This window comes from Dermochelys coriacea, chromosome 21 (genome assembly GCF_009764565.3).
Source record: "Dermochelys coriacea isolate rDerCor1 chromosome 21, rDerCor1.pri.v4, whole genome shotgun sequence".
NCBI lineage: Eukaryota > Metazoa > Chordata > Testudines > Dermochelyidae > Dermochelys > Dermochelys coriacea.
In genome coordinates this window covers 18,137,942-18,150,628 of record NC_050088.1, presented here as the reverse complement: position 1 = coordinate 18,150,628, position 12,687 = coordinate 18,137,942, and the positions used below count along the sequence as shown (strand labels likewise).

Sequence of the window (12,687 nt, the reverse complement as noted above, 5' to 3'; positions counted from 1 at the left end):
AGCCAGGTGCCATCAAAGCTGATGGGCAATCACCTATCTAGTGCCCATTCTTTGGCAAGGAATGGGGGCAGGAACAAACAGATCTGCATCTTAGAAAACAACAGCACGGAACCTCTTTCAGCACCAGACTCCTTGCCTCGGTCCTCACAATGAGAATGAACTTAATTTAGGGGTTATCTTCAGGAAAATGCACTTCAAAGGGTAACTGAACTACAAAATTGAGGGGCAAAAACACCTCAGGTGGTCTCTATCCACATCTCTCTTGTTCACCTAAGATGACAAAAGAAACAGTCTATGGACTTTGGGAGAAGATCCTGACTTGAAACTTGGTCAGCAGTTACTGGCAACCTGTGGTAAGAATTTCACCTTGAACCAAGTCTAGTTTGTTACATTTAGAAAGCGTTTTATCTTTATCTCTCTTGTAACCATTTCTGACTTTAATGCCTTATACTTGTACTCACTTAAAATCTCTCTCTGTAGTTAAATAAACTTCTTTTATCCTTTAATTAAAACTAATCCAGTGTTGCCTTTAAACTGAACTATGTAGGTAACACCTCTTACGGTAGCAAAAACTGTTTACTGATCTCCTTAGAGGGGCAACAAACCTAAATATATCCGGACTGTCCAGGAGGGGGCTGGAGAGTGCACAACACATGTTTGGAGGTGGGTGGGTGGGTGGAATCTGCGACAGGAAATGCGTTGGGGTCACCCTGCAAATAGTAACCAAGGCTGCTGGAAGCCAGAGAGTGGCTGGGTGTTTGCTAACAAGCTGCTGGCATTAGAGTTGCTCGACCAGGGCTGTGGCTATACACTGATACTTAGGGTGTGACCTGATGCTGTTTCCTGTTTGTGAGGGGCCCAGGTTGCAAGCTACAATAGCAAAGCATTGTGAGGCAGTGAAGATTGCAAGGCAGGGGTCAAATAGCCCCTCACTGGTCTGGATTGCACCTCTGAATGTCATACCAACATCCTAGGGTCCTCAGACACCAGCTGTCTAGCTGGCTGCTTCGACACCTTGATGGCTTTAGCAAGAAGATCCAATTATGAAGAAATAGGAGCCAGAACCAGCATAGATCCTGAATGAGATCCTTTAGGCATTTTAGTTTTGCTAGATGAAGCAACTGAAGCCAAAACAGCTCTCTTAAGTCTTTGGATCAGATGATCTCCTGGAATCCAATGTTTTAGCAGCAAGATTGTCTTAAGTACGAGCACCTGCAGTCTGCTCTGCCTATGCTTGTGCGCTCTGCCAAATAGAACACCCAGAAGGAGAGTGGCCATCCCGAAGGCACGTAAGGCACCTAATGGAGTCATCCAAAGGCAGGAAGAAAGCTGAGCATGAAGCACATCTCTTAAACCCCAGTTTCTGTCATTACAGGAAACTGAACCTATAAACTATACTAACTACACAACACTAAAAATGAACAACTACAACAAATTAACCAAAGACACTGAACAGGAGAAAACCCATATCTGACAAACCAAACAGAGCAGTTCATTTGCATCTGGCGCAGAGGTTGGGAGGAAATAAGATGGTACAGAGTGCAGCACCCCTTTACATTTGGAGATACTAGTATGCTTTAATGGGCACTACTTTGAGATGGTTCTACCATTGGGCTGCACTGGGCAGCACATGACACATAACTGGGAATGTACAGAGCCACTCAAAGCAGTATTTGTGATCTGAGCATTGCTGTAACCATTACTGCCATTTTCACAGTGCTGCAGAGAAGAGACTGAAAGGAACAGTCTTGTTCGGGAACTTGATGCTCTCATATGCAAATACACATTCTGTCATTGCCATGATGAGGATTTTCTTAATTTGTCCTTATTTTTTATTATTTGTATTGTGAGTATATCTTGAAGCCTCTGGGATCATGCTTGGGCACTCTACAGATAAATAATGAAAAAAGTTACCTACCTTTCCACAACTGTTGTTCTTCCAGATGTGTTGCACATATCCATACCACTTAGATGTGTCTGTGCCTTGTGCACAGTTGCTGGAAAACTTTTTTCCCCTCAGTGGTTCCTGTTGGGGTGACTCGAGAACTCTCTACAGCAGTGTGCCATTGCATGCCAATAGAAACAGAAGATTAGGGTTGGAAGAGACCTCAGGAGGTCATCTAGTCCAACCCCCTGCTCAAAGCAGGACCAACCCCAACTAAATCATCCCAGCCAGGGCTTTGTCAAGCCGGGCCTTAAAAATCTCTAAGGATGGAGTTTCCACCACCTCCCCAAGTAACCCATTCCAGTGCTTCACCACTCTCCTAGTGAAATAGTTTTTCCCAATATCGAACCTAGACCTCCCCCACTGCAACTTGAGACCACTGCTCCTTATTCTGTCATCTGCCACCACTGAGAATAGCCAAGCTCCACCCTCTTTGGAACCCCCTTCAGGTAGTTGAAGGCTGCTATCAAAACCCCCCTCTTCTCTTCTGCAGACTAAATAACCCAGTTCCCCCAGCCTCTCCTCGTAAGTCATGCGCCCCAGCTGCCTAATAATTTTCATTGCCCTCTGCTGGACTCTCTCCAATTTGTCCACCTTCCTTCTGTAAGGACCAAAACTGGACACAATACTCTAGGTGTGGCCTCATCAGTGCCAAATAGAGGGGAATAATCACTTCCCTTGATCTGCTGACAATGCTTCTACTAATAGGACCCAATATGCTATTGGCCTTCTTGGCAATAAGGGCTGACTCATATCCAGCTTCTTTTCCACTGTAATCTCCAAGTCCTTTTCTGTAGAACTGTTGCTTAGCCAGTTGGTCTCCAGCCTGTAGCGGTGCATGGGATTCTTTCTTCCTCAATGCAGGACCTCATCAGATTTGTTTTGGCCTAATCCTCCAATTTGTCTAGGTCACTCTGTACCCTCTAGCATATCTATCTCTATCCCCAGCTTAGTGTCATCTGCGAACTTGCTGAGGGTGCAATTCATCCCATCAGCCAGATCATTAATAAAGTTGTTGAACAAATCTGGCCCCAGGACCGACTCCTGGGGCACTCTGCTTGATATCACCTGCCAACTAGACATCAAGCCATTGATCACTCCTCGTTGAGCCCAACAATCTAGCCAGCTTTCTATCCACCTTATAGTCCATTCATCCAACCCATAGTTCTTTAACTTTAACTTGGCAAGAATACTGTGGGAGATCGTATCAAAAGCTTTGTTAACATCAAGGTATATCACATCCACCACTTTCCCCATATCCACAGAGCCAGTTATTTCATCATAGAAAGCAATCAGGTTGGTCAGGCATGACTTGACCTTGGTGAATCCATGTTGACTGTTCCTGATCACCTTCCTCTCCTCCAAGTGCTTCAAAAGTACTTGAGGACCTGCTCCATGATTTTGCCGGGTACTGAAGTGAGGCTGACCGCTCTGTAGTTCCCAGGGTTCTCTTCCTTCCTTTTTTAAAATATGGGCACTATAGTTGCCTTTTTCCAATTGTCCGGGACCTCCCCCGATCGCCACAAATTTCAAGGATACTGGCCAATGGCTCTGCAAATCACATCAGCCAACTCCCTCAGCCCCCTTGGATGCATTAGATCTGGACCCATGGACTTAATGCATATCCAGCTTTTCTAAGTAGTTCTTAATCTGTTCTTTCACCACTGAGGGTTGCTCACCTCCTCCCCATATTGGGTTGCCCAGTGCAGCAGTCTGGGAGCTGACCTTGTCTGTGAAGACTGAGGCAAAAAAAGCATTGAGTATGTCAGCTTTTTCCACATCATCTGTCAGTAGGTTGCCTCCCCCATTCATTGAGGGTCCCACACTTTCCCTGACCACTTTCTTGTTGCTAACATACCTGTAGAAACCCTTCTTGGTACCCTTCACATTCCTTGCTAGCTGCAACTCCAGTTGTGCCTTGGCCTTCCTGATTATACCCATGCATTCTCTAGCAATATTTTTATATTCCTCCCTAGTCATCTGTCCAAATTTCCACTTCTTGTAAGCTTCCTTTTTGAGTTTAAGCTCACCGAAGATTTCACTGTTAAGCCAACCTGGTTGCCTGCCATATTTGCTATTCTTTCTGCATAGTGGGATGGTTTGTTCCTGCACCCTCAATAAGGCTTCTTTAAAATACAGCCAGCTCTCCTGGACTCCTTTCCCCCTCATATTAGCCTCCCAGGGGATCCTGCAAATCAGTTCCTGAAGGGAGTCTATGGTCTGGTCTACACCCGGGGGGAGGGGGGGAAGGGAGAGAAAGGGAATCAATCTAAGTTACGCAAATTCAGCTACGTGAATAACATAGCTGAAGTCGACGTACTTAGATCTACTCACCGCAGTGCCTGCACCTCTCGTTCCAGTGGAGTATTGGAGTTGACAGGAGAGTGCTCAGTGATCGATTTATCGCATCTATACTAGACGCGGTAAGTCGACCCCCACTGGATCGATCGCTGCCCATTGATCCTGTGGATAATGTAGACAAGCCCCAAGTCTGCTTTTCTGAAGTCCAGGGTCTGTATTTTGCTACTCTCCTTTCTTCCTTTTGTCAGGATCCTGAACTAAACCATCTCATGGTCACTGCTGCCTAAGTTGCCACCCACTTCTACTTCTCCTACCAATTCTTCCCCGTTTGTAAGCAGCAAGTCAAGAGGAGCACGGCCCCCAGCTGGTTCCTCCAGCACTTGTACCAGGAATTCATCCCCAATACTCTCCAAAAACGTCCTGGATTGTCTGTGCATTGCTGTATTCTCTCCAAGCAGATGTTAGGGTGATTGAAGTTCCCCATTATAACCACGGCCTGTGATCTGAAAACTTCAGTTAGTTGTCCGAAGAAAGCCTGGTCTACCTCATCCTTCTGATAAGGGTGCAATAAGGTACAGCTACCCCCGATGCCCCTCAGTTCCTTCTTACGGGACAGAAGGATGGAGGGCTGTGGAATGAACATGTGCAACATCTTAAAGAACAACAGTTATGGAAAGGCAGGTAACCATTTTTAGTTCAAGTGATTGTACATGTCCATTCCACAGTCAGTGGCTCATAAGCAGATTAACGTGAAGGTGGGCTCAGTCTACCTAATCAGCATTGTAGAACAGCCTATCTGAAACTGGATTGATGGAAAATGGCATAATGAGCAGAAAAAGTGTGTACTGATGACCAGTTTGCTGCTTTGGAAACATTTTGAGTAGGTATTTGTGCTAGAAAAGCTGCTCAAGCTACTTTTGCTCTGGTCAAAAGAGCCAATATTCAAGAGGTGGTGTGACACAGCTAACTGGTAATACAAACAAACACAAGAGTCCTCTGAGTGGAAACCAGTTTGCCTTTCACCCCATCTGCAATCATGACAAATAACTGCACTGAGGATCTTAAAGGGTCTGGGGCGGTCCAAGTGGAAGGCCAGTGCTCTCCTCACATATAGCAATGAAGCTTCTGTTCATCTGTATGAGTGTGAGGCTTCGGCAAAAATGTTGGCAAATAAATTGCCTGATTCATGTGGAAATTGGAAATGACCTATGTTAATAATTTTGGGTGAGGCCAGAGGTAAACTTTATCCTTACGGAAAAAATGTAAGGAGATTCTGGACTCACGGCTCTCAATTCACCCATTCTCCTTGCTGAGGTTATTACAAAAATGCCGCTTTCACAAAGGGGTGGAAAAAAGCAATCTACTACTCACTGGAGGGTGGAACGCTGAAATCACTGCCAAATGTACTTTAATGGAACTGTCAGGCCTTGCTGTTTTAGGTGCAACAGATAATCCAAAAAATGGTTAAGCCTGCACTGGGGAGACACTTCTCTATTCAGACTGGATAGAAAAATATTTCTATTTGGCCAGGTAAGTACACATAGTTGAAGGCTTTCTGTTGTTCAGAAGCACCTCCTCAATGTTTTTCAAGAAAGTAATTTCTAGTGGTGTTAGCCACGAAGCATCCACTCTGTCAAGTGGAGGGCCTATAGGTTGGGATGGAACAGACAGCCATGTATGTTCCTGAGAATTCATGTCTGAATCTAATGGGATTGGTAGAGGAGGCCTTGCTAACATGGTTAAGAAGCAGTGTTGTCGAAGCCATGCTGGTGCTATTAATATGAGGCAACCATGATCCCTCTTGGCCTCAAATAGGGCTATCGGAGTAAAGGCATACAGCAGGGAGTTCATCCATGATAACAGAAAAGCATCCAAAGATCATGTGCTGTGACCCTCTCGGGAGCAAAACTGATGGCATTTTCTGTTGGCCTTTGTTGCGAACAGATCCACTTGTGGAGTTCCCCACAGCTGGAAGATGGATCTGGCTATGTCTGGACATAGTGACCATTTGTGGTGAGGGGAGAAAAAGTTGCTTAGGTGATCTGCCAATGTTTTGTGCTCCCCTGAGAGGTAAGCAGCTTTGAGGTAACTGAGTTGGTTATACAGAACTCCCAAAGTAGAACGGCCTCCTGGCACAGTGGTAAGGAATACACCTTTCCTGGTCTGTTTAGAAAACACAGTTGTTATATTGGCCGTTAACACTAACAGATTTTTTTTTGGCAGAATACAGGCAGTCCTTGTACTTACGACACAATTGATTCCTGAAAATTGCATCGTAAGTTGAAATGTCGTAACTCAGAATCGCAATCCACTCCATTGCAGGACCGAGTGTCACAAACCAATTGTCGTAAGTCAAATCAGGGTGTCAATTCCAATGCCACGGATGCGCTCTCCGGAGCTCAATCACATTGCTGTCTGGGCAAGGGGCTGAACTCCACCTCGGAGCTGGAGAAGTCGTCACCCCCTGCTATCGAGGCCTGGGTCTGACAGCTCACTGTCGCCGCCGGCAACTGGTGCCAGGAGTGGTCCGACTGGTGCCGGGAGTAGGGAGAGTGGCGCTGGGTCAGGGAGAGACCTCAAGGTCTCAGCGATGGTGACCAACGACGCGACAAAGATTGGTGCCAAGGAGATTGTCTACGCCTGGGCAAGCCCCAGTGCATAGACAGGGATTGGGTGCGCAGTGCCAATGATTCGTAGTGGCGAGCCAGAGACCTGAGCCAACATGGAGACTAAGAACGTGGCGACCAGAGATCGGTAGTGCTCGCTGTCTTGTGCAAGGCCTTGCTCGGCAGGCTGGTCCTTGCAGGGAGCCATAGCCAGTTCCATTGCTGCACACGGTACTGGGTGTGGTGGGGGTGCTCTTAAATCTCCAGGCGCTGGGAGCTGAGAGGAGGTCAGCTGTGCCTTCGGCTTGGGCCCCTTTACCGCTCCCTGGAGTTGGTGGCGGGTCCTTTTGTGAGGAGGAACTCTGCAGGGCTGAGCCCTTTTGTGGGTCTGGAGTGGGTGTAAGGCCCAAACTGCGTCCTTTGCCCAGAGCCTCCTAGTCGGGCTTGCTTGGTGCCAACTTCTTTCTTTTTTTCTTCGGCACCAGCAATGGGGTTCAGCGCCGGGAAAAGCCCAGTGACGAGTGTGCTACACACAGAAGCCGAAGCGCTGGGTGCCGTGTCAGGCTGTGCCGGCTCCGAAGCTGGGCGTAGGGCAGCCTGCATTAGGAAGGCCCCAAGACATATGTTGCGCTCTCTCTGTGTATGAGTACGGAAGTTCTTACAGATGCAACAGTGCTCTTTTATGTGGGATTCCCCAAGGCAGCTTACACAACTCTCATGCGGGTCACTAACAGGCATAGGCCTGTTACATGTGGAGCAAAGTTTAAAACGCAGAGATTGGGACATGTCCCACCTGGGGCAATGTCCCTGCCGTGACACTATCTGACTAAACACTTAACAGCTACTTAACAACTGAGTAACAAACAAACTATTTACAGCTAGAAGCACAAGGCTGAGATAGGAGAGAAAACCACTGACTGTTTGCAAAGCAAGGGACAGAGGCGCTCCAAGTGTCCACCATGCGCCAATGGCAGCTGATACACCGCAGCATGAGCGTGGCACTCCATAGGGCACCACAGCCTGCCCTACGGATACCGCTAAGGCAAAAATCTCCGACTAACATGCATATGGGCATGCGCACATCTACAATGGAATCGACATTAGCAAGCAGTTGAAAAAAAAGAATTTGTATGGTGGCTACAAGTAACAGTCCAGGGGAAGCACATTGGATGTTACAAGAACAATACCCTACTATTTGATAAGGGCTGAGGAATACAGGAAATTGCCTAGACTGTCTTGGCAGTCGCATCCCAATATCGTTCTAAGTGGGTTAGACTCTACTGAAGAGTGTTATAAACATGCCAATGCTCCTCTTCCAGGAGTGCGTAGAGCAACTTTGTTGCTGCCATATAGATTTTCTTCTTTAATGACAGGATATCTTTTTAATCCATGGGATTGCTGTTGTGGCTTTGAAATCTCAGGATAGGGTGCCCTCACTTAAGCTTTATAAGATCTTTTGGTACAAAGTCCCCTTCCTGGTAGGGCTACTGCTGTATTGAGAATTAATACCTATGATGTATGAAATTTTCTTTTTGTTTGTTTGTTTGTTCTAACTGGAGGTTCGCATTCAGATCCCATGATGTCCTCAAAGGATGAGAGTAGGAGAAACCCTGTATCGAGAAGGGTTTTGGTTTGTAAGCAAAAATATTCAATCAATGTTTAGACCTACTTCTGTTTTGCCAGTTTGCAAACTAAACTACTGAAGTGTTCAGGCACAGGAATCTTTCCTGACTGTCTAGCTCTAGTGGTGATTCAGAGTTTGCCCTCCTCAAGAGCAGAACTCTGGGACGAAAAAAAATAAGAAGAATAATATGCGTGTGGGTTTGGGTTTTTTAAGGTTTATTAGGAGGTGCTGTCTTTCTGTCCCAAGAGGGAGGGGTCCCTGTGCTTCAATGTAATTTCTCTGGAATCCACCCACCCAAGGATAGGCATTGGAGCAAATCCAGATTACATGAAGAGCCCAATGGGGGCTTGAAAGTCTGAAAGGAAAGCTGAAAGACCTAGTAACTTGGTCTTTATTCAGTAAATCAAGTCGCATTTTGCGTGTGTGTGTGTGTGTGTGTATCTATCTATCTATCTCTCTCCATATATATAAGGATTTCTTGCCTACTGCAGTCATCCAATGATGCATGAGAAATGGGAGTGCTTTGTTCCAGGTGGGCCTTAAGTGGGCCTGGTTGATTGAGTAGAGGGTAAGGCTTTGAGCCAGGACAACTGCTTCAAGCCAGCAGCCTTATAAAAAAAGGCAGCCAGTTGCGAACAGCGGAGAGGCTAACAGAGGGAGTTGGCCTGGGAGTTGGCCTGGGGAGAGCCCACTAAGGAGTTCATCTTACAGGCTTCTCTGACCTTTCAACTACCTGAAAGGGTGTTCGAAAGAGGATGGACCTAGACTGTTCTCAGTGGTAGCAGATGACAGAACAAGGAGCAATGGTCTCAAGTTGCAGTGGGGGAGATTTAGGTTGACTATTAGGAAAAACTTTTTCACTAGGAGGGTGGTGAAGCACTGGAATGGGTTGCCTAGGGAGGTGGTGGAATCTCCTTCCTTAGAGGTTTTTAAGGCCCAACTTGACAAAGCCCTGGCTGGGATGATTTAGTTGGGGATTAGTCCTACTTTGAGCAGGGGGTTGGACTAGATGACCTCCTGAGGTCCCTTCCAACCCTGATATTCTATGATTCTATGAAATGGAGATATGTGCTTCTTGCCTGGGCACAGATTACCCAAAGCACTCCTTGCTGTGAAGGTTGGAGGGGAACCCTTTTCTACCTCAGACTTAGAACCAGTTTCTCTGGCTGAGATGCTGTGCCCCTACTTCGCAGGCCACAAACCAATTCATCTTCTGAACCTGAAACAAAGCTTCACAGAAGAAGCAACCTTGAATTTGGAAAGCATCTCTGATATGAACAGGAGTGGGAATCCTTTCTGAAGGAAACTTGCTGCTCTTGGTTGAGCTTTCCCACAGTGGAAGGAGGCATCATAAGGCCCTCATGTGTTGGTCTGACTCAGAGCTTCATGCCCTGGCAAAAGGAAGGTCACCTATCTAGTAGTAGGCAGAGCAGAGATTGCCCTCAGAAGCTTCTGAAAGACAACCTCACAAATCTAGCACCACTTGGACTTTGCTAGGAACACACAGAGCAAATCTGCATGTGTGTGTGCTGGGTCAGGGGTGAGAGGAAGAGTGGAAAGACAAAGCCCAATAGAGAGATGCTGCACCAGAGAGCTGGAGCCTAAGTACCCTGGTGATTCCCAGGCTGAAGAGAGGAGATATAAACTGAAATAATAGAATCATAGAATATCAGGGTTGGAAGGGAGCTCAGGAGGTCATCTAGTCCAACACCCTGCTCAAAGCAGGACCAATCCACAACTAAATGATCCCAGCCAGGGCTTTGTCAAGCCTGACCTTAAAAACCTCTAAGGAAGGAGATTCCACCACCTCCCTCGGTAGCCCATTCCAGTGCTTCACCACCCTCCTAGTTTCAGAGTAGCAGCCATGTTAGTCTGTATTCACAAAAAAGAATGGATGCACCATCCGATGAAGTGAGCTATAGCTCACGAAAGCTTATGCTCAAATAAATTTGTTAGTCGCTAAGGTGCCACAAGCACTCCTTTTCTTTTTTGCACCCTCTTAGTGAAATAGTGTTTCCTAATATCCAACCTAAACCTCCCCCATTGCAACTTGAGACCGTTATTCCTTGTTCTGTCATCTGCTACCACTGAGAACAGCCTAGATCCATCCTCTTTGGAACCCCCTTTCAGGTAGTTGAAAGCAGCTATCAGAAATGAGATTGCTATTGCCCAAATACAGAAATAAAATCTAAAATATAGAAAAACAAACTAGTGAGAAAAAGCCAAATTGACTGCTTCTTCCATCGCCAGAGGCAGAACTGAAGAGGGGGCAAGACTTAGCAACACCACAAGACTCCTCAGAATTCTACACCCCCTTGTGGAGAGCTGGGAGAGAACCTGGGCAGCACGGAGACACTAGAGATGCAGGTAGGATATAAAATCAAGTGGGAAAAAGCTGTAAGAGGAGCCTGTATTTCAAAGTTTAATACATACCGCAGAGGCAGTCTCCTTACTCTCACACAGAGTTCTTTCCAGATCACAAAGACTCTCCAGCCTGGTCCCTCTCTTCTTTCCATTTGGCACTGGCTCCTTTAATTTTTTCTGTTTCTTTTTAAGATTCAGTGTTCCAATATCACATCTGGGAGACAACACCTAAGACACAGCCAAAGCACAACCGTCTGGAGCATTTCTCAGTGCATTTATCCTCGCATAACACATGGCCATGCACTCATAAGTCCATTTAAGTACCCTAAAACTTTGACTAACAAAGGTTATGTTGGGGGAAAAGCAAAAGCCAGAGGATTGAAAAAACGGTTACTGACCTCTCGTAACTGTTGTTCTTCAAGATGCATTGCTTATGTCCATTCCAATAGGTGTGTGCGTGCGCCGCATGCATGATCGCCGGAAGCTTTTCCCTAGAGGTACCCATCGGGTCGGCAGTGGAGACCCCTAGAGAGTGGCACTCCCATGGCAATGTATATATGACCCTGTTGACCTGCCACTCGTTCAGTTCCTTCTTACCGGAAGACTCCGACAGTGGGGAGGCGGGCGGGATTTGGAACGGACATGAGCAACACATCTCGAAGAACGACTGTAACGAGAGGTAACCGTTTTTCTTCTTCGAGTGATTGCTCATGTGCATTCCCAATAAGTGACTTCCAAGTGGTTAACCCGGAGGAGGGGTTGGAGTTCACCTGTTGATTGGAGGATTGCCAAACCAAAAGCAGCAGCATCCCTCGCCTGCTGAGTAATGGCGTAATGGGAAATGAAGGTGTGGACTGAAAACCATGTTGCTGCCTTGCAGATGTCCAGGATAGTGACCTGCGCCAGGAAAGCTGCAGACGTCACTTGCGCTCTGGTGGAATGCGCTGTAATAGGCAGAGCTGGAATTTTAGCCAGGTCATAGCACGTCCTGATGCAGGACATGATCCATGATGAAATTCGAAACCCCCTCATCCTTTCTGCAACTGCAATAAAAAGCTGTGGTGATTTACGGAACAGCTTTGTGCGTTCAATGTAAAAGGCTAAGGCCCGTCTAAAATCTACGGTGTGAAACATGCGCTCCTTGCTGGTGGCATGGGGTTTAGAGACGAACATAGGCAAGAATATGTCCTGGTTCACATGAATCTGGGAGACCACTTTGGGCAAAAATGCAGGGTGGGGGCATAGCTGCACCTTGTCTTTATAAAACACAGTGCATGGGGGTTTGGAGGTCAGGGCTCTGATCTCGGACACCTTTCTTGCAGAGGTTATAGCTACTAGGAAGGCCACCTTCCAGGACAGATAGGCAAGAGAGCAGGTAGCCATAGGCTCAAAGAGGGGCCTCATGAGAGAGGATAGGACCAGATTTAGGTTCTAGGAGGGGAGAATGGGCTGACATACAGGTGGGTAAAGTCTGTCAAGGCCCTTAAGGAACCTGCCCACCCTAGGGTTACTGAATACTGATCCCCCCAGCATTCCGGGTGGAAGGCCAAAATGGCCGCCAGGTGTACCCTTAGGGATGATATCCCCAACCCCTGGCGCTTGAGGTCCAAGAGCTAGTCTAGCACAAGGGGCACTGGAGTTGATTGTGGTTCAGATCCTCTTTGTTGGGACCAAATGGAGAAACCCTTCCACTTGTCCAGGTATGTGGCTCGAGTGGAGGGTTTTCTGCTTCCTAACAGGACTTCCCTGACAGAGTTCGAGCACTGAAGTTCCAAAGGGTTCAACCATGGAGTTTCCAAGCTGTGAGGTGGAGGACTCCAAGTTGGGGTGCTGCAGCTGGCCGTGGT

At 47.0% G+C, this 12,687-nt stretch overlaps 1 protein-coding gene across 9 annotated transcripts in view; it reads right to left on the bottom strand.

Annotated features, from left to right (window-relative positions):
- Window positions 1–12,687, bottom strand: part of KDM5B (lysine demethylase 5B) — a 204,053-nt gene that overhangs the window by 36,303 nt on the left and 155,063 nt on the right. For 8 of the 9 annotated variants that reach the window (XM_043500701.1, XM_043500706.1, XM_038379466.2 and 5 more), the window contains one exon: window positions 10,910–11,068. The exons of the other annotated variant lie outside the window; for it this stretch is intronic. In XM_043500701.1, the coding sequence (XP_043356636.1) occupies window positions 10,910–11,068 (159 nt within the window). The remainder of the gene's footprint in view (window positions 1–10,909; window positions 11,069–12,687) is intronic. 9 annotated transcript variants of the gene reach the window in all.